This window comes from Apteryx mantelli, chromosome 2 (genome assembly GCF_036417845.1).
Source record: "Apteryx mantelli isolate bAptMan1 chromosome 2, bAptMan1.hap1, whole genome shotgun sequence".
NCBI classification, from domain to species: domain Eukaryota; kingdom Metazoa; phylum Chordata; class Aves; order Apterygiformes; family Apterygidae; genus Apteryx; species Apteryx mantelli.
The window spans coordinates 153,950,556-153,971,254 of record NC_089979.1 but is presented as its reverse complement, the minus strand read 5'-3'; the positions used below and the strand labels follow the sequence as shown (position 1 = coordinate 153,971,254).

Below are 20,699 nucleotides of genomic sequence, written 5' to 3'. Positions count from 1 at the left end.
CTGTAACAAGGTAGTTTAATGCATTCAGCTTCAGCTGAACTGCTCTTTGACTTGGGCACTTCAGTTCTTCTGTGAATATTCTAATTTAAGTGCCAAAGCAGGTGGGGTCTGACTTTTGCAATGAATTCAGTCCCCTGTACAACAACACTGGTCATCAGTTTTTCTTCAAATAATTCTTATTTGAACCAGAAAATTGAAATGACCCATTTTCATTTTATACTGGTCAGAAATGGATCATAAAAGTCTTATAAAACTGGCCCAATCTTCATTTCTCATTCCTTCTCAGAATTTTTCTGTTTTAAATTTTACTGCCATCAAGGCCCTTCCTTCCCTCAAGACTTCCCCTCCTAGAAGACTGCATGCTTGTTCTTGAATGTATGACTTTATATTTGACTGTATAAGAGAGCAAAGCTGTTTGCTCTCACTCAGTTTTCTAAAAACTAAAGGCTTTTCTGCTTAAGCAACTTGTTCTCCTTATTACTTCCTATTTATTCTATTTTATTTGGTGAATCTGCAAATGGTCAGCTATCATTTTGTGACTTTTCCCAAGTCACTGTGGAAAACACTAACTAGCCAAAGTCAAGTATTAATCTCTGCAGGAAATCACTTGATGATGTTCCCTGTTTATATTAGCATTTTGAAAGCCACCAGGTATTCAGCTGTAATCTATCTGACAGGACAGATGATTTCATATCTATCTAATTTCTTAATAAAATCTTTCTGTAGAACTCTAGTAACTTTTAGAAGTCTGATATGCCAACACTATAACTGCTATTAATCAACAGGGCAATTTTAACACCCCTCAAAAAAAAAAGAGTTGGTTTGCATGTATCTTTCATAAAACAACACCGACTGACATCAGTTATATTTCCTTCCTTTAGTTTTCTATTAATATATTCCTGTTAAATTATTCTATGCAAGATCATTGTCAAACTGATGTTGCCCCATACATCCTTTGAAAATACCAGCACATCATTAGCCTCATTACAGCTTTCTGGAAATCTGCCAATGTTTCAAGAATTACTATCAATTAACATTAACCATCCAGACAACTCCTTAAATACTTCATTTATTGAGTACCTTTATTAGACAGTTTTCAGCTCACACATATGTAATCAGCTAATGCATAGGCAGACTAGAACACTGCCTATGCCCCTATGATGCAAAATTCTAATAAAAAACTCATTCTTTCCCTTATATAGTACATTTTCTGAAATATCACATCAGTTCCATTAAGGTTTAATAAAATCTGAAATTCTGACATAAATTTGTACAAATATCTTTCTGAACAAAGTTCTTCCTGTTTTCAGAAAAGCTTTTAAAATTTAAAAAATTTCCAAGGTTATTCTGAATTTAAAATCTATCAACATATTTATACTAAAATGGTTTCTTATAATTACAATCTTATGGCATTACATTTTCTTGCTAAAGTTATAAAAATGTCACTAGCCACGTAACAATGGTGTTAAGTAGTTATTAAATTATGATTTGTACGTAGATTCAAAACACATTCAAGCTGACACCTCAAATCATAATACTGTTCTTCAGATTCTTGTATAAACAAGATAGAATCCTATTGGGTAGCTGAGTAGAAAAGAGAACTACAATCTGTAAGAAGTATTTCAAAATGTATTGAGAATTTTAAAGGTAAATTTGCTTATTGTTAATATTACTTAAAAATATATTTGGACCCTTAACTGTATTCTTCAGTTCTATTAAGCACTGAATTGAGAAGAAAAGTTAGAATCTTGCAAAAATATTTTATGCATGACTCTTCCTTTAATTCCAGATAAAGTTTTTGACTGATTAAAACATAATTAACTACAAAGTTTCAGCTTTCCATACAGAGATTAATTTTTCCTTTAAAATATAGACTCAAAAACTTTTAACGTTACAGTATTTCTAGCTTTTTGAACTTTGACCACATATTTGTTGTTTGCACAGTTATCCTTCTTCTCTGATGCCTCTGAAGTATTCTATATTATAAACATATCTATACTCTGCTACATATTCATAGAAAATGGTAGATTTTTACCAGTTCATATAATAAATCTTAATTCAGAATTATAAGAAAAGTAAGCAGAAAGGAGACAGAGACAAATAAGGAGAATGAGTACAGACACAAAGACAAATATTCTATCTATAGAAACCTACTGGACAGTCAATAGGGAGTAAGCAAAACTCTCTGTATTCATATGATATTAAATCTGCACTCACCATAAAATCTGTATTTGTCGTCTTGGTCTACTACAATAGCCTGTGCTTGTTGCAAATCTTGTGAATTTTTTTCCAGACTTGACAGCAAAATATTTTTTTGGTTGATTAATTCCTTCAGTCTGTCCTCTACAGAGAGACACTTTAGTAAATAAAAGGTATTTATATTTTGCTAGACTTTTAGCATGAAATAGAGAAGATATTTAACAAGGAAAATGGCTTTAACATAACTTCATTAACAACTTTAAATACATTTGTTCAACATCTTCAGTAGATGTTTGAAAGGAACATTCAGGTTACAAACTGATACTACTTCAGAAAAACTGCTGTGTTCTACCACACTTACAATACAGTATTTAAAAAATTTCTCCAATATAACTATAATTAAAAAATATATATTCTGTGTGTGCGTGCACACATATATGTGTGATTATTTCATCACTGTGTGAAAGAGGCAGTAAATGCTCCGAAACATATTAATTATCCAGCTAGCTGCTGCTTCTTGTCATCACAGAATGTCTTATCTCATTTTCAGTTATTTGTAGAAACATGCAACTGAAAAACTAAAACACCTAACTGTTGTCAGCCTGCTTTTTCAAAAAGACCAAGCTGTCTCCCAACCAGCAGTGCAATCTCTTAGTGCTTGATATATTGTCTCCACTTCAGATTATCCTGTTTCCTTTCACAGTTACTACCATTACAATCCTCATCATCTGGGCTCATAAAAAACAACTGCAGCCTATTTACACAATGACAGCTTGTTTTGTATTAGCTAGAAGTAAGCTATTCTTATGGTATGGAATTTTGTGTAGCTAGGGAGAACATTTGCCTGATTTTAACCCACTTAGAACTCACTTGGAACCTCAAAAATACAATAGTAAAATCATCCAGGACAGAAACTTCCGTTAGCATACATATGACAGCATAGGAAACCAAAAATAAAACCTAAGTTTTGAGTTCTCTACTGCAATGTACGTATCAGCCTAAATATCTTCATTTATGCTTGACAAATGACTAAAATCATGCAAGTTAGTAACATCTAACTTATCAGATGACCCCATGATTATCTCTCTGGTTTGAAAGGTCTCACAAAGACACTTCTTTTCTGTAAGTTCTTTCTTGAAAACCAAGTGGATGGCAGTGGTCTCTTCCTTCTGTTATCTTTAATAACACTTTAATAAAACTGTCATGACATGAAGATATCAAAGATTAGATTCAAATGAATGATTTGCTGACAGTTGACCAAGTTATGCCACAGATTGTTTCTACATTGGCAAGAAATGCAGCATAATATAAGCAGCAATGTAAGACCTAAATGGTGGTAATGACCAGACTTCCACACTATACGTATTTCAGTGTGTTTAATTCAGATGAGCTCAAGTCTGATCCCATGGTTTAAAAGTCTGTTAGCAGTTGGAATACATTAGGTGCACTCCTGCAACACATCTTTTAGCTTCATTTCTTCTGGAAAGAATCAAGTTTACACTCTGAGATCTTTCGATGATATGAACCAAAGCACAGTAAACTGGGGATGACTGAAAGATTCACTGCAACAGCACACTCCTGACCTGAACTTAAATGCAAATGTAGGTATGCCTGTTATTAGCAATAGGGACCTGATTAGGCCAAGCCAAGCCATGAATCATCAGATCCCAAACTGCAGTAAGATAAAATGAAGTATGCAATCCTTCTAATTCTACATCTATAAAGAAACATTACTGAGCCTGTAATTGTATCATTGTGTTTCTTCACATAAACTCCGATAACCATACAACTTGGTTTATTCCAGGCAGGCAAAATGAGACAGAATAGGATGCAGTTGCTCGTTGCTTCTGAGAAAACCAGTGTTACCATTAAGACAGTTAACTGTAGAGTTAGCACAGAAATATTTGAGTATCCTCCTGTAAGAAATTATACAAGTCTTGGAGACACATTTAAATCAAAGATCTCAGCTGAGTAAAGCTGTGGAAAGTTTCAACTGTATTGAGAACATCAAAAACCCAAATTGGAAAGGTCCATGATTTTTAAGAGAAAGTTCATTTAGATTTTCAGTTCGAAAGTTAAATTAATCAATTTTATGACTAAATTATTAACTTTGCATTTGCTAAAAAACCTTATTTTTTCCTATTTGTCTTGCTGCAAGACTCTGATTGCTGCAAGATTTGTAGATTTGGCTTCAGATTCACTGCTAAGTTCCTTCTTAACTCATTTAGTGCATAGTTTATTTTCTTTAGAAAGAGAAAATATTTAATTGCTCTCTTTAATAGGCAATGCAGAAAAAATAACAAAACAGATTTTGCTTATATGCCAATTACACTACATATCCTTTTACAAAAAAAAAGTCTGAAAGATTAGTTGCTTTATAGAATTAAGCAACTCCCCAGAAATTCCTGCGGTCTTTCAGATAAAAACACCACATATAGTGTATCAAAGATTTAATGTATCTTCAGAAATTTAAAAATATATCCTATTCTTATTTTTGCTTTTGTGTTTTAATGATACTACAGCAAGGCAAACAATGAACAAGGCAATGCAATGAATTGTGACTACATAATCCTGAACCTGGAAAAGCTTTATTAATAAAGGGGTTCCCTGCATTTAAAATAAATTCATTTTATTTTCAAGTAAAGTATATGTAGTTGTAATCAAATTATAATGAGGAAAGTCTGTTACCAGTATAATTTGTAACTTCATATCCAAGTGAGAAAAGATATCTATATTATTTTCATACAATTTATTATAGAAGACATTTAAAGAAACAAATCCAGAAATTATTTTGGATTAATTGATCTTTAACATTACAGAAGCCCAATTCTCTCATTCCATTACTAAACTCTTCAGTAGAAAGAGCAATCTCTAACTAGCTGAACAGAACGACCTCAGAAGTTTACCCAAACTACAAATGTAGGCTCAAGTTCTAACTCTATCCTCACCATTTATGCTGTCTGGCAGACTAATTATATTAGCCTCTGCCATTTGCAGGTCTTTCAGAGTTGGTTCCAAACTTGACAATAGAAGTCATCTTGTTTGTGGGATGTCATATAGTTGCTTTTCTATGCAAATGAAAGTATTTGATAATCAACCATATGCAAAAATGTTAATTCCAACTTTCAAAATACGTAAGATAAAAACTTAAATTCAAAACACTACTTATTTATGGTATTTTTACAGTAAATAATGATTTCTTTTACTATGTAGGATACAATTTTAATCTCTAGGAGGAAAACGGCATGTAAACTTCCAGGCTCTCAGTGTAGCAGGTTGGGGAGGTCAATTTCCTCATGCTTTCTCATATACACAGTTCTTCTGAGAAACTACTGGAAGGTTTTTTTTGTTGCTGTTGTTTTTTAATTTTTCCTTGTATTGCAATATTTCCATATTCTCCGTTTTTTTTCCATTTCTCCCTCCCGTTATTTTCTACTCCTTTTTCTAACGTCTCAAGTTCCTCTTATTTTTGTCCACATTCTGCTGAGGTCCTTTTGTCTCACCTTTATTTTCTCTGTTCACTATGCTGTTCTACTGAAATTCCTTTGCCAACGCAAACACCAAAACATCTGGAAAATTTTTATTCCCTGAAGATTGCTATCTCAAATTCTATTATATTCATTTTCCTTTTATTCTTAGTGTACTGAACTTTGAATGATCTCTTACCTTTCCCTAGGCCTTCCCTTCTTTGTAACTCTTCTTTTACGGCTACAGAATCCTTTCTTTCTCTACAATCCCAGAATTTCCCAATTATTCTCCTTTAGCTCTCTGCCAATTTCTACCCCCTCTACTTATGAAGAGCAAAAGCAGCAGCTTTGCAAAAAACAAGCCAGGGAACCTCCCTCCTTGCTTAAGAGCAGCAGAAAGTCAGAAGTTCCCCTTGGCTATCAGGAACGTGTTACATGTATATCCAAATGACAGCTCTTCAGGAATGAGTGTCTCAAAAAGAGGAGGAATTACTTGCAGGGAATGTGGATGCTACTTTTAACAGCAAGCTGATTTGAGATCTGAACTCTATCATCTGGCTAGGTGGGCCTGTAGCAGTTTAAAGAGCTTTAGAAGTGTAACATCAGCAGATGTAGGCAGTCCTGCTTAAGGCAAGACGTTCTGTTCTCTGAACTCCATTGACTGTAGCTGAGGTATCTAGTTCAAATGAAGGCATCTACACACTATCGGACCAAACAAGCCAATGTGGTATTGCCAACTAGACAGGCAGTATGGCTGAATGTGGTTATTACAGTGTTATTAGCTTTTTTCTTTTTCTTCTCGAAGTTATGTGAAAAGTGAAAGTACTTTGCAAGCTAGATGAAAGCATACAAAAGTCAATTACAGCCAATGACAGTTAGCATATGTTATGCCTCTCTCAAATGCTTGAGTTCCACTAACAAAAGGTCATATCAGCAGAGTACAGAAGTGGTCCAGACAACCTCAGAGGTAAGAAAGATGATGACACCACCAAGAGATCATCGTCAAGAAATCAACATCTCCTGATGAGAACTTAGCATATTGCCATGACGTCTCACACCCAAGGAAAACCATTTATTGACCCTGAGAATCTACAAGTACTTGAAAACAGGTAAGGGGGTAGGAATAGCTTGCTCATTATTGTTTGTGTATTGCTGCATTCTCAGTAAATTCTTGGATCTTCATACTATGCAAGTTCCTTTGGGCTTGGTGAGTATCCTGTTAGGTGTCTTACTCTGCAGACAAATTCGTGCCCTTATTGGCTTCCCTTAAGCCATATGAAAGAAAATGAGAGACATTTTACTTTCAGTGACTAGACCAGACTGTCTGCTAAAGTTAAGATTTGCTCAGCAGTGAGGGTGTGTGTGTGTATGTGTGGGAGACAGAAAGAGGTTGAGGGATTTATCAAGAATTTATAATTTTCTGACTTTTTTTTCCTATCTTTATATGCTTGGATAGAGCAGAAGATTCTTAAGGCTAATTCTCCTTTCTGGCGTACAGGTCAGTTCAGAATATTTGCTCACATATCTTCCATGACTAGGAAATATGATCATTTAATATATTCCAAATCAGACTACTCTTCTCAATTGATAGACACAAATGATAACATGTTAGTTTTCAGTAAAAAAAAAATAGTACAAATTTTCAGTACAAAATCCATAAAGATCCATCCTAGGACTGCCTACCAAAGTTATATCTACATATAGATAAAATTTCTCCTCACCATCAGACCCATGTATGCCTAGCTGATCTGCTATGAAAGCCTCCACTTGCTGCAGGTCTTTCAGTTTTGCTTCCAGACTTGCAGCTAAAATCCTTTTTAGCTCATATCCACAACTTTCTATAGAAAAAGAATGATTTTAACTCATAAAATAGAGAAAAATATATTATGTATTTTAAAGTTTTACAAGTTCTTGTAATAGAAAAATTTAAGTTACAGTATTTACTGCCGAAAAGTTGCCTTTGCATTGTCATAGTAAATACATTATACTAAATATCATACACAGCAACTACTCAAAATATTTTAAAAATGTTTTAAAAGTATTTAAATTGAAGAATTAAACCATTCTGTAAACTGCTATGGACTATCACATATGAAATAATTCATGTATATTAAAACCCTGTCTTTGTACAGCTTAAGAAATAACACCAAATAAATGTTTCATCAGACAGAAATTATCTTATAATAAGACCTTTGATAACATTTAAAAATTATAGTGACAATCTACTATGGCAAACCTAGATTAGAAGAATATTTCTTATGCATATTCAACCATTGTACTCCTGAGTTATCAATCACTTAAAAGGTGTTTTCTTTAAAAGTACCAAAGTGGCATTCAGTCAGCCTAAAACATCACACACTAGTGTGAGACCAGCCCTCTTCTTTGGTTGATGATCTTTTTCACATATGTAAGAAGAAACATTGCTTTCAGTTCCTTAACTTTTTTTACACAGGTCTCAAAAGAATTCCAAACATTAAAATTAGCTAAAATCATTTCCATGTTTATAAAAATCCAATCGTGTACTGTTACTCCAAGAAGATTCCTAGTAAGACTGTCCCAACGATTCTACTATATGGACATACAAAAACTGTTACTGAATAAACAATTTGGTATCGGACTTCAGCTCTGTACTTACCACTTACATTGCTTGTTTGGTCATCTGTCAGAGCCAGTGCTTCCTGCAGGTCTTTCAGATTTGACTCCAAGCTTCCAAGAAGTTTTGGTAGCTTATTTAATCTATCCTCTGCAATAAGTGCAAAATATCAATCATCAGTTGGAAAATTACATTTATGTATTTCTTTTAAAAATTATATCCTATCAGATGGATCTTGAACTTAAAGCTTCAGTATTAAAAATAACAGTGATGTAATAAATTATTAGCCTATATGTAAATAATATTTAAAAGAAGTTTCTAAACCTTGAACATGAAGTGTCATCTGTTCATAGTTAAGAAACATCAAAATTAAAATGTGTGTAATGTATAAAAACAATGGTACTTTATTATCTTCTTCTTTTTCAATCCTGTCCTAAATGTGTTACATTTTAAGATTTAAGACCTTCAAAACAAAGATTATCTTTTTGTTTGTAGCACAATGTAACTGTGATTCTCATTCCAGTCTTTGGATCATATTACCTTATTTTCCCATCTTATGTGTTTCAATAGCAAGGAGGAATTATGGCCAGATGTAGGACTGGGGATGAGTTCCTGATCCTAATTAAACCAACTGCAAAATTCTCATTAACTGCAGTGCAGACCATCATTTTTAGTCTAGTCATTAAATGGCATGAATCATCCGGGCCCTGGGTCCCCCTCTTCTGGGTTCAGCCACCTGTGCTCAAGGACAGCTCTGATGCAGTGCAGCTGGGTAACCTGGGCACAAGACTGCTGTAAGAAGACTTGTGCGAGAAAGTGCTGCAAGAAGCCTCTTTGGGGGTCTCCCTGCTTAGCTTGGGAGTTGTACGAGCTTTCAAGCCCTTGCATCTTTGGCTGAGCTACGTTGCAGGTGTGCCTCTGTCTGACCATGAACATCACTAATCCTGACCTGATGACTTGATCTCCTGGCTTGACTTTGGACTTGCCTTGTCATTAGGAATTTGCCTGGCAATCACTGAACTGCTGGTTCACCCTGATTGCTGTCACTAGACCTGATTTCAACCCCAAGGTGCTGACTTTACTTTCTGACTTGATTTCCAGCCCTGTCTCATTGTTTTGGACTTGTCTTGTGATCTGGAATGTTAGCTGACTGTGATTATCATCAGACCCCCCCTGCTTGCCTTGCTCAGCATCTGCGGGATTGGGCCCTTGTCAGTGAGGATACTGCCCCTGCCTGCCTTGCTGTCACCCTCATCTCCCAACTGGCTTTCCTTTGCGGGGCAGCCCATTCTTGCTGCCTGACATAAATAACGTCACTGCTTTTCATCTCCCATCTTTTCTTTCGCTTTCTTCCTGTTTTTGATTACACTCGTCATTCTTGCCTTCCTGGCATTTTACACCTATTACACTTTGAAGAGCCCTTTTCCTACTCCAGAACTTTCCAGACGGTTCTTTTAAAGATTGTTCTTTTAGCTCATTTTTTAATGAGTCTTTTTACTCTCTCCCCACTCTCTCATTTTCCCATTCTCTCCCCAGGGCTGTGCCCTAAGTCTTTGGCTCATCTTCCATTAAGTTCTGTCTCTAAGCAATTTCATCAGCTGATACATCTTCAGTTTTCATTTCCATGCTGATGACTAACAAATCAAGCTCAGCACCATTAACTGCTCCTCTTGTAAAACTCTCCATCTGTCCTTCTCTCATTTCAAGGTTTTATTAGCTTAAACTAAACTTGTGAAAAACAGCTAATACCTTTTTTTCCAAAAACTCTCTGCATCTCTACTTTTCACTACTAGCTTTCCTGATACTCAGGCCCATAACCTCAGGATGATTTTTAAGTTTTCTCTCACAGTGTTAAAAACAACAAGCAAACAAACAAAACCCTTGGGATCCTGTTGTTTTCTTTTTTCAGCATTTTTCCATTTTACCTTTCATCTCCAAAGCCTAACCTCCACTCAACATCCTCTCCTGTTCATCCAAATGTAGAAGCTGCCTCCTTTCAGTCCTTATAAAATACAACCTTTTGCTTTGTTCATGTAACACCCTTGCCTCGACACTGTCCCATCTGAATTCTTCCACCAGCTCCCAGTTCTCTTTTACACCAAATGTAAAGTTCTCAGTATTGCTTTTGTTTGTGTGATATATAAATCTACATCTTATTAAAAAAAAAAAAAAAAACAACTTTTATGTAGAACGTCTACACTGGTTACTAAGCTGAAGAGGTATCTGAGCTAGTTTTAAACTAGCCAGGTATTGAAGAAGCCTAGCAACAGTGGTACTGAGCTTCTTGGCAGGATATATTAGCCCATACTCAACTTTTTGCAGTTGTGGATAGATATTCTTCCTGTTCTTCCAGATAGCTCTACAGTTCCCTATATATTCTCTCCTTAAACTTTATGGTGATTTACACGCCGTACATTCTGCCAGTATTCCCATCTTGTTTAATTTGATAGGCTAAAAGAGTTTAAATTATTTGCTATATAGATGACAGACTATCTGTATTTAAGTTCTTAATTAATTCTTAATTCTTCTTTAATTCTGCTTTTCATGATGTCTCCAGGAATTCTCACTAATCTGCTTTCTTGTCTTTAGACTTGACTAGAGCAGTAACACTTCTCAAATAAGTGCATATGAGACGTTACAGTAAAATAAACAAGTACCTAAGTAATAGAATACAGATCTCTACATTATTCTGTATTTACCAGTAATGCTGTCTATTTCACTGTCTTCAAAAGCTTCTATGTCTTGCAGATCTTCTACACCTGGTGACAGCTTAGCAAGCATACTGTGCAAAAGCTCAATTGTTTTCTTCCCTAGACAAAGACAAAAGCTATTCAGAAAGACATTCAATAAACAAAACTTCTAGACGGTTTCTAATGGGTTTCTTCTAGAAATGGACATCGATTACTTTCTAAAGAGAGCAAATGTACTTTCTGTAACTAAGAATCAGCTATTATAGCATTTCTTTCTGCAGGAACATCCTGTGAGACCTTGGTGAAAAAAGAGAGAAGAACAGACTGAAACATGTGATTTTTATTTACCAATCAGCATAAGTAAAGTGGGATGACTGTGTGCAGCCAATGCTGGGGTCCAAAAAATAATTATGGCCTATTTTACCCGTATCATGCCCTGAACAGCATGGTTGTAATTACAGAGTTGCAGCTAAGGAAGAGTGAAGGTATTCACAGCTTCCCAGCACAAGCAATCATTACCCCATGCCCTCTCATGTCTCAAGTGAGGTCTTTTGAGATCTCTTTTGTGTAGCCAACAATATTTGAGTGACTTTCTGGACTCTACATCTCTGAACTGCTGTTGGGTAGGTAAACATTCCAAACAGTTTCATTCAGCAATGAAGACAATGTATATACCAATCTGGACAGGACATTTTGACCCATTTTGGAAAGCACATGTGACAGATTTTATTCAAGTAATTAGGTTGTTCTAACAACATATGTAGTTTCTTCCCCACATGAAGATTTTAGATTTTGCTCTATCTCATCCTTTATTATATCATCCTTATGAGCCATTTTGTACAGACAGATGAGGAAATAGCACAAACTCAAAGGTCCTTGGGATTTTTTGAAGTTGGTCAAGCTTTACTAAAAGTTATTAAAAACAAACAAACAAAACGAAAAACACTTCACTGAGGGCAAAGTGTCAACATCATTAGGAAATTTATAAGTTTTCTTACCAGAACCCTAAACTATTAGCTTTCCACTTACCAGTGTTCACACCAGCTTCTGCCAGTGAAAGTGTTGATGCTTGTTGCATTTTATTCATTTGAGTTATTAATGGAAGTCTTTCTGCATTTGAAAAAATGGGGAATGTAACAAAAGCAAAAAGTTATTTAATGAAAACACATAGTTCTTAATCTAGGACAGAGAAACCGAGTAACACATTTTACTTTAAAACTATGTTCTATATTTAATAGTACGATCTTTTTGGAGTATAGTGTTTTGGATATAAATGCATAATATACTATAGCCTTGATTATCTTTCATATTAAACTCACTGCATACTCTCCTGTTAATGTAATGGAGCTTTGAAACAGTTAAAGCACCATTACTATAAAACATGTTCAGGCTTATGTTTATCCTTAGTCTGAAGACTAAAACCACTAATAAAATCTACAATATTTCTGTTGTTACTCAATTACCTAAAAATGAGTGTTTAATTTATATTACTTCATATCTTGTAACTTATTTCCATGATGAGAATACGTACCCAAAACAATGACAAATTTGCTCTTATCAGAATACATACCAGCTCAATTAATTATGGTTCTTCTCTAACTTTTTATAACAGCTCATCTAAATATTGTCCATCTACTTGCAAGGACTGTTACAGATATAAATGCCCAGGATGCTGCTGGGCAAGATCAACATCCTTGATAGCAGTAAATTGCCTGTGTTTACCTGTATCTTCTATACATACTCAATTCAGTTAAAAATACATTCACTGATGTAAGAACGTCCCAGGGTTTCAGAGAAAAATGCTTCTCAATACACTTAAAATAGTGAATTTGGGAAGCATCTTCCAACATCTCTGGTAATACATTCCAGCATGATGGCACTAGCTACGATCAGACATTTCCTATTTTCCTTCTTTCAAAAGAGAAGAAAATATTTACCTTTAACATCTACTTCTTTTTGAGTCCATAGAAGATTTTCTCCCTCAGGTGAGTGAGTTTCCAAAGTTACGTTCTATAAATAAAAGTAATGGCATTATGTTATATTGTTTGCTAATAATAAACCAACAGGCAACTGGTAAGTGTTCTTATTTTAACATATCCAAGTCCTGATTAAGCACAATCAAACTATAAATGAACAAATTATCTTTGAGAACTCAGAAGTAATTAGTTCATCTAATAAAATGAATTCTTAAATAGATAAATGCAATAATATTTTTCCTCTTTCTCTCATTTTTTGTTTATTATTAAATTTACAGAACTTCACGCAGAGATGAAGTTCCATCTTTCCTTTTTTCCTTCCACTTTCTCAAGACTGAAAAGTATTCAGTGGTGAAAAGAAAAATTAACCAATGAGATGTTAGCACTTGACAATTAAAAAAAACCTTCAATATTCGAAAAATTATAGAACATGTTATCTTTATATGGAGTCTTAGAAGACATGTATTTTGAATTGCTGAACTGTGGGAACAGTGCTAGGCAAATGAAAGTTCTCTCATACACTAGTGCTGGAGAGAAGAAGCCTTCTTGTATATTCTGATGTACAAAGAAAAACACAGATGCTAGAGGTTTGCTGTAGAATATTGCTGCTTCCATACTGTACTCTTGCAGTTTTGTTCTGCTACATTAAAAGCCTTTAGAGTCATCATTTCCATATGGCTAGCAAACATTAAGGTATTTTACTCAAAAATGTTATTGATTGTATTTTAACACATTTACAGGATAATCTTATAGATTCCAGCTTCGAGGTGGTCAGGTTTTCACCTCATTCCCTCATTAGATTCTCGTTCATTGCTGTCAAATCAAAATGTTATAATGTAAGCATGACACACTGTAACACTCAAATACATCCCAATACAGTCTCTGCACTACTTTTGTCATGCAGAAGCACTGGAATGATCAAGTCTAACCTAGAATATCTCATGCACATGACCCCAGAAGTCTAACATGTTGTCTTCACTGCTGAACATCAGCTATAATTTAGGTAAGCAAAACTAAGGAACACATTCAAACACAGCAACCTACAGAACCCAAGAGCCCGTGGATAATTTTGGAAAAATATAAAAAACAATGTTTCACCTTTTTATCTTGATTTTGTTCCTTTATATTTGTATTGTCATCCCCAAAACAATGAGAGATATTAGAAGGGAAACATTTTACAGTGCTAATAGGAATAAAACAAAGCTGAAAAAATAGGTCAGTTAAGAAACAAGGGAATTCCTTCTACTGCAATCAATTTCTCCATGTTTAAACAGCTACAGTTCAGATTACAAACAAGATGGTTTTCCCCACTGAATGAAGCTATGCTAAGTGTCAATTGTTAACAGAGGGAGAGTACTGACACAGCAATACTGTAGTAATAAAAAAATTATTAACTTCACTTGTATGGTGTACAAGAGAAATTAATAAACTATCCTTCTCATTAGCCTCTGCTTCTTCTCAAATATATCACTACTATACTAAGTTCACAAAACAGACTTGAAGATTAAAACAGACAAAGCGTACATGTAAATTTGCAGGGACTGTGGTGACCAATATCTTGGAAAATAAATACTTAAGAGTATTTAGTTATTTCTTCTCAAAATCATCTCTTGTTATCTTGGGACTGCAGTTCAACTGAACATTTTATTTAGCATCAAAATTGATTTTAAAAGTTTCTACCATGCCATACTCCCTCCACTGTACAACAGTTTGCTGCCTTCTCAGCTGTACTAATTGAATGTTTTGCAAGACTGCAGTCTAAAATGATCTATATTAAAGACAAAATTTGCTAGTTATACTTTTTAATACTGCATTGAACTGTGACTAGTTCCCAGGCACACTGCAGAAACCCTAGAATCTGGCTCCTTCAGACTTAAAAACAAACAAAACAAAACAAAAAAAACCACAGAACACATCTTTCTCACTGTAACTGGACTGAACTAAGCAATATCTCCTCAGTTTTTCCTCTACTGAGTTTCTATTTATTGTAAGATAAAGGGAGTTAAGACTGATACTTGATACTATATTAGCCAAACAAACAAAAAGGAGTCTCCTAGAGCATAAGACTATTTTTATGGAAAGTGAGAAGCACAAACACCCTACCCTATCCTCCTTCAGAAGCATTGTTTTTTCAAGAATATGAACGAAGCCTGCCTGAAAGCTAGACAGAGTTAAGAGTTCACATGACTAAAATACAAGGTTTTCTATTGAAATAAAGAAATAAAACAACCCCTGAATGCTGACATAACTCAGAGCAATCATTAGAGATGCTCTAAATTATACTGAGATAATGTAGTGAGATAATGCTCAGAAATTAGAAGTTTCATGGCAGAACCTAAAGTACTATTTTTATCTCAGTAGCACTAAAACCAGTTATACCAAAAGTAGACCTGATTTTTTTCCCCTCAATGTTGCATAGCTGCCTATGAGACCCTAGGAAAATAATTATCACTTTGTATCACAGATCTCACCTGCAACAAGTGAATAATAGTATTTACCAATATTTATAAGTAATTTTAATAATGTGTGATGAAAATTATTATATGAGTTAGTGCAGTATTATAAAAGCCAAAGAATTGGGTTTTTGCCAGTGTAAATCTCTCAGTCTTGACAAATGATTCATTATAGTACACAACATATATGACACCTGGGTAGCACATTGCCTTTACTAGAGCTATAATTGCATAACCTCCTTGATATCTCAATCTCAGATATGCATCACTCTTTACAACACTGTTTGCAGGAAGGTATATCCACTGTGTTAATCTCCTCAAAAACTCAACGTTCTGACAAAGTACAGGTTTTACAATGCATTTTGCCTTATAAACTTTTGGAGAATCTTGAACACCAGATTGAATGTCTTTAAATCAAAAAAACAGTATCAAAAAGTAGCAGGAAACAATTACATTCTATTACAAAAAGAAAGAGTTAAATTCAAAAGTCTGTTGTGCTATTTAATCAGTGAAAATAGAACATCAGGGTACATGGATTCCATCTAAGTTTCGACATAAGCAGTATTCAACTGACCAACAGCCTTATTGTCCAGCATCTCTTAGTGCTAGAGACATCTCAGATTGAGAAGAGCTTCCATATTGACTCAGAAAGTTTTCTGTACACATGAAGCTTCTGGAAATCTGAATACCTGAATTCTATCTAAGTATCATCATTAAAAGAAGGAGACAACAAAATGCTGCTCTTACGCTGCTAGACCACAAAACTTCTAGACTGACCATATCTAATAGCACTCTCTCTATCTGAAACACAGGCTTTGAGTTAAGCACAAAATCCAGCAGCAACTTCCATACAGAAATGAAGACAATAATAGTATCCTTCTCTTTCATAACAGTATAGTGGATTAGAGTTCTCACTCAGGAAGTTTAAGACATTCCCTTCATAAACTTAAAGCTTTGCTTCCCAGGAGGATTATCTCACATCTGCATTATAGGATGCCTGGAATAACAATACTTTGAACCCTCCTGCTAATGCTGGGTTTTCTTCAGAATGGTATGAAAGATTTAAAGTGTCAGAGAGAAAACAAATAGCTAAAATAACAAAATCCAGAGAAGTCTCAGATCAGACAGCCAAGTTAGGACAGTGACCAAACCACATGGTTGGAGAAGTTTTCTTTCAATTTTCTTAATGCAAATGAGAACGCTTGACAGTTTTTAGTGGAGCTGTGTATATTTGAGAGACACATCCAGTGGAAAAAGAAAAAGAAAAAAGAAAAGATGAAGGGAGAGGGAAAAAAAGAAAAACAACCAAAACCCCCCACTTTTTGAACATAATGGTAGCTAGGGAGAACCTGGAACTTTGAACCAAAAAAAAAAAGCTTCCTTCCTTTCTTTTAATTTCCTGCTGTGTGTAGGGGAAGATGATTTTGTGTATTTATTTTTGTTAATAAATTCCACATTGTATCAAAGGAATACCTAACTATCATCAGTAACTGTGCATATTACATTGGGGATTAACTCTCAGAGCTAATGATGATCCAGGTAGTTATTCAATTGTTGATTATTAAATCAAAAGAAATATATAAATATCTGCTCACTAGTATTGGAGTTTCAAAACCTAGCTCAAAATCACTGGAAAGTATATAAAATGAAAATAAATAATACTGCACTGTCGTGTGTGTGACAGGAAGAACTGGCATAGGCGCCTTTTTATCTTCTTGAGTAATAACGGCAGGCATTTTTTCCTGGATCTCCAAAGTGGGTATCTTTTCAATAGAGAAAAGAGAAACTTCTTCAGCACTCTGAGATTCAGAAGATGTTTTATGATTGGTCAGGGAGCTTTTAAGAGGAGCCACATCTTGATATTTGGAAGGTAAAACTGATGGTAACATATTGTTTTCATACAATGGTAAAGAACAATCTTGTCCTCGGATACTGGGTTTAGCAGACATAGCAGTCTTCTGTCTTTCTGAGATTAGTTGGGGTGAATCTTCGTGTACATTTAAAGATTTGGGCCATAATTGTTCTTGACAGTTTAAGGAGAAACGTGACTCTGACTCTCCTCGGATTTTTGGAAGGTTCACAAAATCTGAATCGGTGGTGCCACATGCATCCTCCCCTGTGCTGTAGGGTTTTAAAATAGTCAGCATTAGCTAAAAGGTCAAAGGTACATTCTTATTTGAGAGAAATGTATCAGCATGAAATGCATTAAGCTTTAAGTTGCTCTACATGTAAAATTAAGATTTCTTTTTTTCAGTATAAGTTTTCCTTCCTCTTACTTACCTGCCTCTACAACCAGAATTGCCAGGAAAGGGCTGAGCCCTGCTCTTACTAGAAAAAGATGGTAAGGAACAGAAAAGCACGCGTACTCTAGAGTGCAAGAGTTTTGACTCCTGTTGTCTCAGAGCGGCAGGAGCACAGGTACCAGTTTCTGCTTCAGAGATGGTCCTTAACAACTTCCTGACCATCTCTCTGCAACAACAGTGCAGTAGAAGGCTATTCAATTAGAAGACAAGGATCATTTGTTTTATCTAGAAGATGTAATTCCTGTTTTAAGCTGTATAATTAAATATGCTCAACCCCCACTGCTTCCAGCTCCCTTTCTTTCCATAAGGCTAATCTCACTTCCTTGCCACTACCCCATATAGATCAGAAATACGTAACACTACTTCATGCTACATAACTACCCTTGGCAGGACTGATGGGTTCCTGTGATCAGCTAATCTCAGAAAGACATTCCCAGGAAGAGATAAAGGAAGGTACAAGCTATAGAAATCTTGCTACAATACTATGTACCATTTTTCCTAGCAGGAGTAATATAATTTAATACAAAAATCCTTCCGAATTACATTACAGAGGTTGGTTTCACCACCAAAGGCTGCAAGGAGAATGGGGTTAGCAGTGAGGGCTGCACAACACTTTATACCAAATATGTGGAAGAATAAGGATACTATGGGTTCATGTGCACCCTAACAGGAGTCTGCAAGAAAGACGACTCCAGTCTCAAGCACAAGTACCAAAGGTAGAATATATTTTTATATATAGCTCTCCATATATACAAAAAATCTCCATATATACATCTCCATACATAAAAAATCTATTAAATGTCTATATATAGATATAACTATAGCTATCTATATATCCAGATACAGAAAGAGAGAGAGAGAGAGAGAGAGAGAGAGAGATGAAGAAGCACTAAAACATAATGCTTTTCTCTATAACAAAATGTTTCAAAGATGCCTAGAACCCTTGAACTCTAGGTTTGCATAGGGACTGCTATGAAATAAGAATATGAACATCTGAGATCTGAAACTAATGACCACAGGTGACTGCATTATATTTATTGAAATATTTAAAACTTCAACAAATTTTTTATCAATTTAGCTGTAAGCCACTGTAACCTTGCTCATCTTCCACCTTGCGAATAAAATACTAAAGATTTTCCCCACTCTAAGCCTCTAAATATGTTTTATGCAAACTAAAATTTCAGAATCTTTATATTGGCAATTTCAGACCCATTCAAAATATACTGAAGAATTAAAAACTATAGGCCATAAAGCTATACTTTTTATTCTCTAAACTACTCCTACCTGTTATCCAGGGAAACTCCTTCATTTGCTAATGAAGGATAATTTGGAACCTATTAGCTAATTTTTACAGGCATTACTTTGTGAAAAGAGTGAAAAAGAAAACTGATATGTGGCTTACACAAAGCTATCTCAGGGCCTACGTCAGGTAAATTTAAATGGACAAAAAGGAAATCAGTGAAACAACACAATCTGAGCGATCGATAAGGCTCAATTATTTTGAACAGCTTGGAAAGGAATGGTATTTTTAAAGTTACACTGCTAATGCAAGAGTCAATAAAATCATGGCTGTAGTCATTTAGAGTATTCTGGTACTACTTTTGTCCACAGTGAGGAATGGTCCCCGGACCAACTGAGACAAACCAGTTTAAGCTCAGGATCCTGCAGAGCACACTGGCTGCAGTCATACTTCCTCGGAAACAGAGCGCACTCTGCCCCCATACACCCAGAAATAGGCACCACATTCACCATGCATTTGCCTCATGCACAACAGAGCACCGTGCCAGTATTCTCAATACAAGGGGTTTATGCTTGACACATGCCCTCGGTTATTGTTTCTCACTTGTGAGTACACCCTACTTCATCAGGTCTATCTATGGGCCAGACTAATCCTCCAGGAAAGGACCATCTAAGTCATTACTAAATGGACAATTAGGGACATCCTGGAAGAACTAGTGCTACTAAACCTGCAGGAATTGGAAGAGATACCATCAGTGGCATTTCCCAGCACCCTGTATTTCTGGCATCACCCTGAGACATGAATATGACCCTACAGTCTGATTCTCTGTTTAGAGGAGATTTTGAATCCCAGAAGAATAGCACCCCCTTGCCAACACTACAGCATGCTATATCTCTCATAAGACCTGGGAACAAGAATAATTTGGTGCAAAGAACACATTTAGAGAGAAGAGAAGCCCCATGGAGCTTCAAAATCCTTGACTTCCACCAGCTGGCAGATTACCTGGGCAAGGCCATTATGAGCTAGATGGTGACTTCCAAAATCAGCAGAATGTCCAACTCTGCATTCATTAGCAACACCAGTTAGGCTGTGTGGGAAAGCCCAGTGTGGACTGAAGACAGCTGCAGACAGTCAGTCTATGATTCACACCTCCCACTGAGAAGCAAGCTCACACTTCATTTGTCTTCAGGATGAAGACTGAGCTAGAATTTAATTAACCGACAGACAAGTGGAAAGATAATCAAGGATAAACAAAGATAAACAGGATGTCAGTGGAACACTTCAGCCTGTCTCACCTCATAAAGCTTGTGCCAGGAGAATGATGAACCAGCACTTTCAGAATAGGATCTCTATGCCCTGCCTACTACTGCTATTACAAGCATCCCAGGCTCCTGCACAAGCAGGTAAGAACACAATGTCTCCTGTGCATCTGTAGATCAGAACTAGTTCTGCCCAACAAACAACAGGCAGGTCCCCAAAGGTAAAGAATATGCTTATTCTTGACACTGTATTTTAGAATTATCATTCTTGAAAAGTAAATCTTAACTGTAAATGGAGTCAAATTTTCTATCAATTCATCCTGCTTTTAATGAAAAAACAAAACATAAATATAAACACAGAAGAAGATATAAAAATGTTCTTACAGACTCTGATTTTCTGTTTGCTCTGGTTGCTGTTGACATTTGCTGGGTTTTATCAGATAACAGTGATGTTGGCTTCTCATCAGCATGTTCAGAAGAATACTGCATGTTTTCCTGTCCAGATGGATAAGCAGGAAG

The 20,699-nt window shown here is 35.5% G+C and overlaps 2 protein-coding genes across 6 annotated transcripts in view; both read right to left on the bottom strand.

The window, feature by feature from the left end:
• LOC136991414 (uncharacterized) overlaps positions 1-5,234 on the bottom strand; it is an 18,017-nt gene extending 12,783 nt beyond the window's left edge. For all 4 annotated transcript variants that reach the window (XM_067292521.1, XM_067292520.1, XM_067292522.1 and 1 more), the window contains exons 1-2: positions 5,148-5,234; positions 2,218-2,343 (exon numbers count right to left, since the gene is read on the bottom strand). In XM_067292521.1, coding sequence (XP_067148622.1) covers positions 2,218-2,343; positions 5,148-5,190 — 169 coding nt within the window. In that variant the 5' untranslated portion in view covers positions 5,191-5,234. The remainder of the gene's footprint in view (positions 1-2,217; positions 2,344-5,147) is intronic.
• Positions 5,185-20,699, bottom strand: LOC106489964 (uncharacterized). Of its 2 annotated transcripts, XM_013949254.2 has the most exons (7): positions 20,565-20,699; positions 12,887-12,959; positions 11,979-12,059; positions 10,959-11,069; positions 8,302-8,409; positions 7,388-7,504; positions 5,185-5,267 (listed from the first exon to the last, which is right to left on the bottom strand). In XM_013949254.2, exons 1-7 carry the CDS (start codon positions 20,667-20,669, stop codon positions 5,233-5,235), a joined length of 630 nt encoding a protein of 209 aa, XP_013804708.2. In that variant the 5' UTR covers positions 20,670-20,699; the 3' UTR covers positions 5,185-5,232. The 2 variants fall into 2 exon arrangements, with proteins under 2 accessions (XP_013804708.2, XP_013804709.2); XM_013949255.2 differs by lacking the exon at positions 7,388-7,504 and having other exon boundaries at positions 5,194-5,267.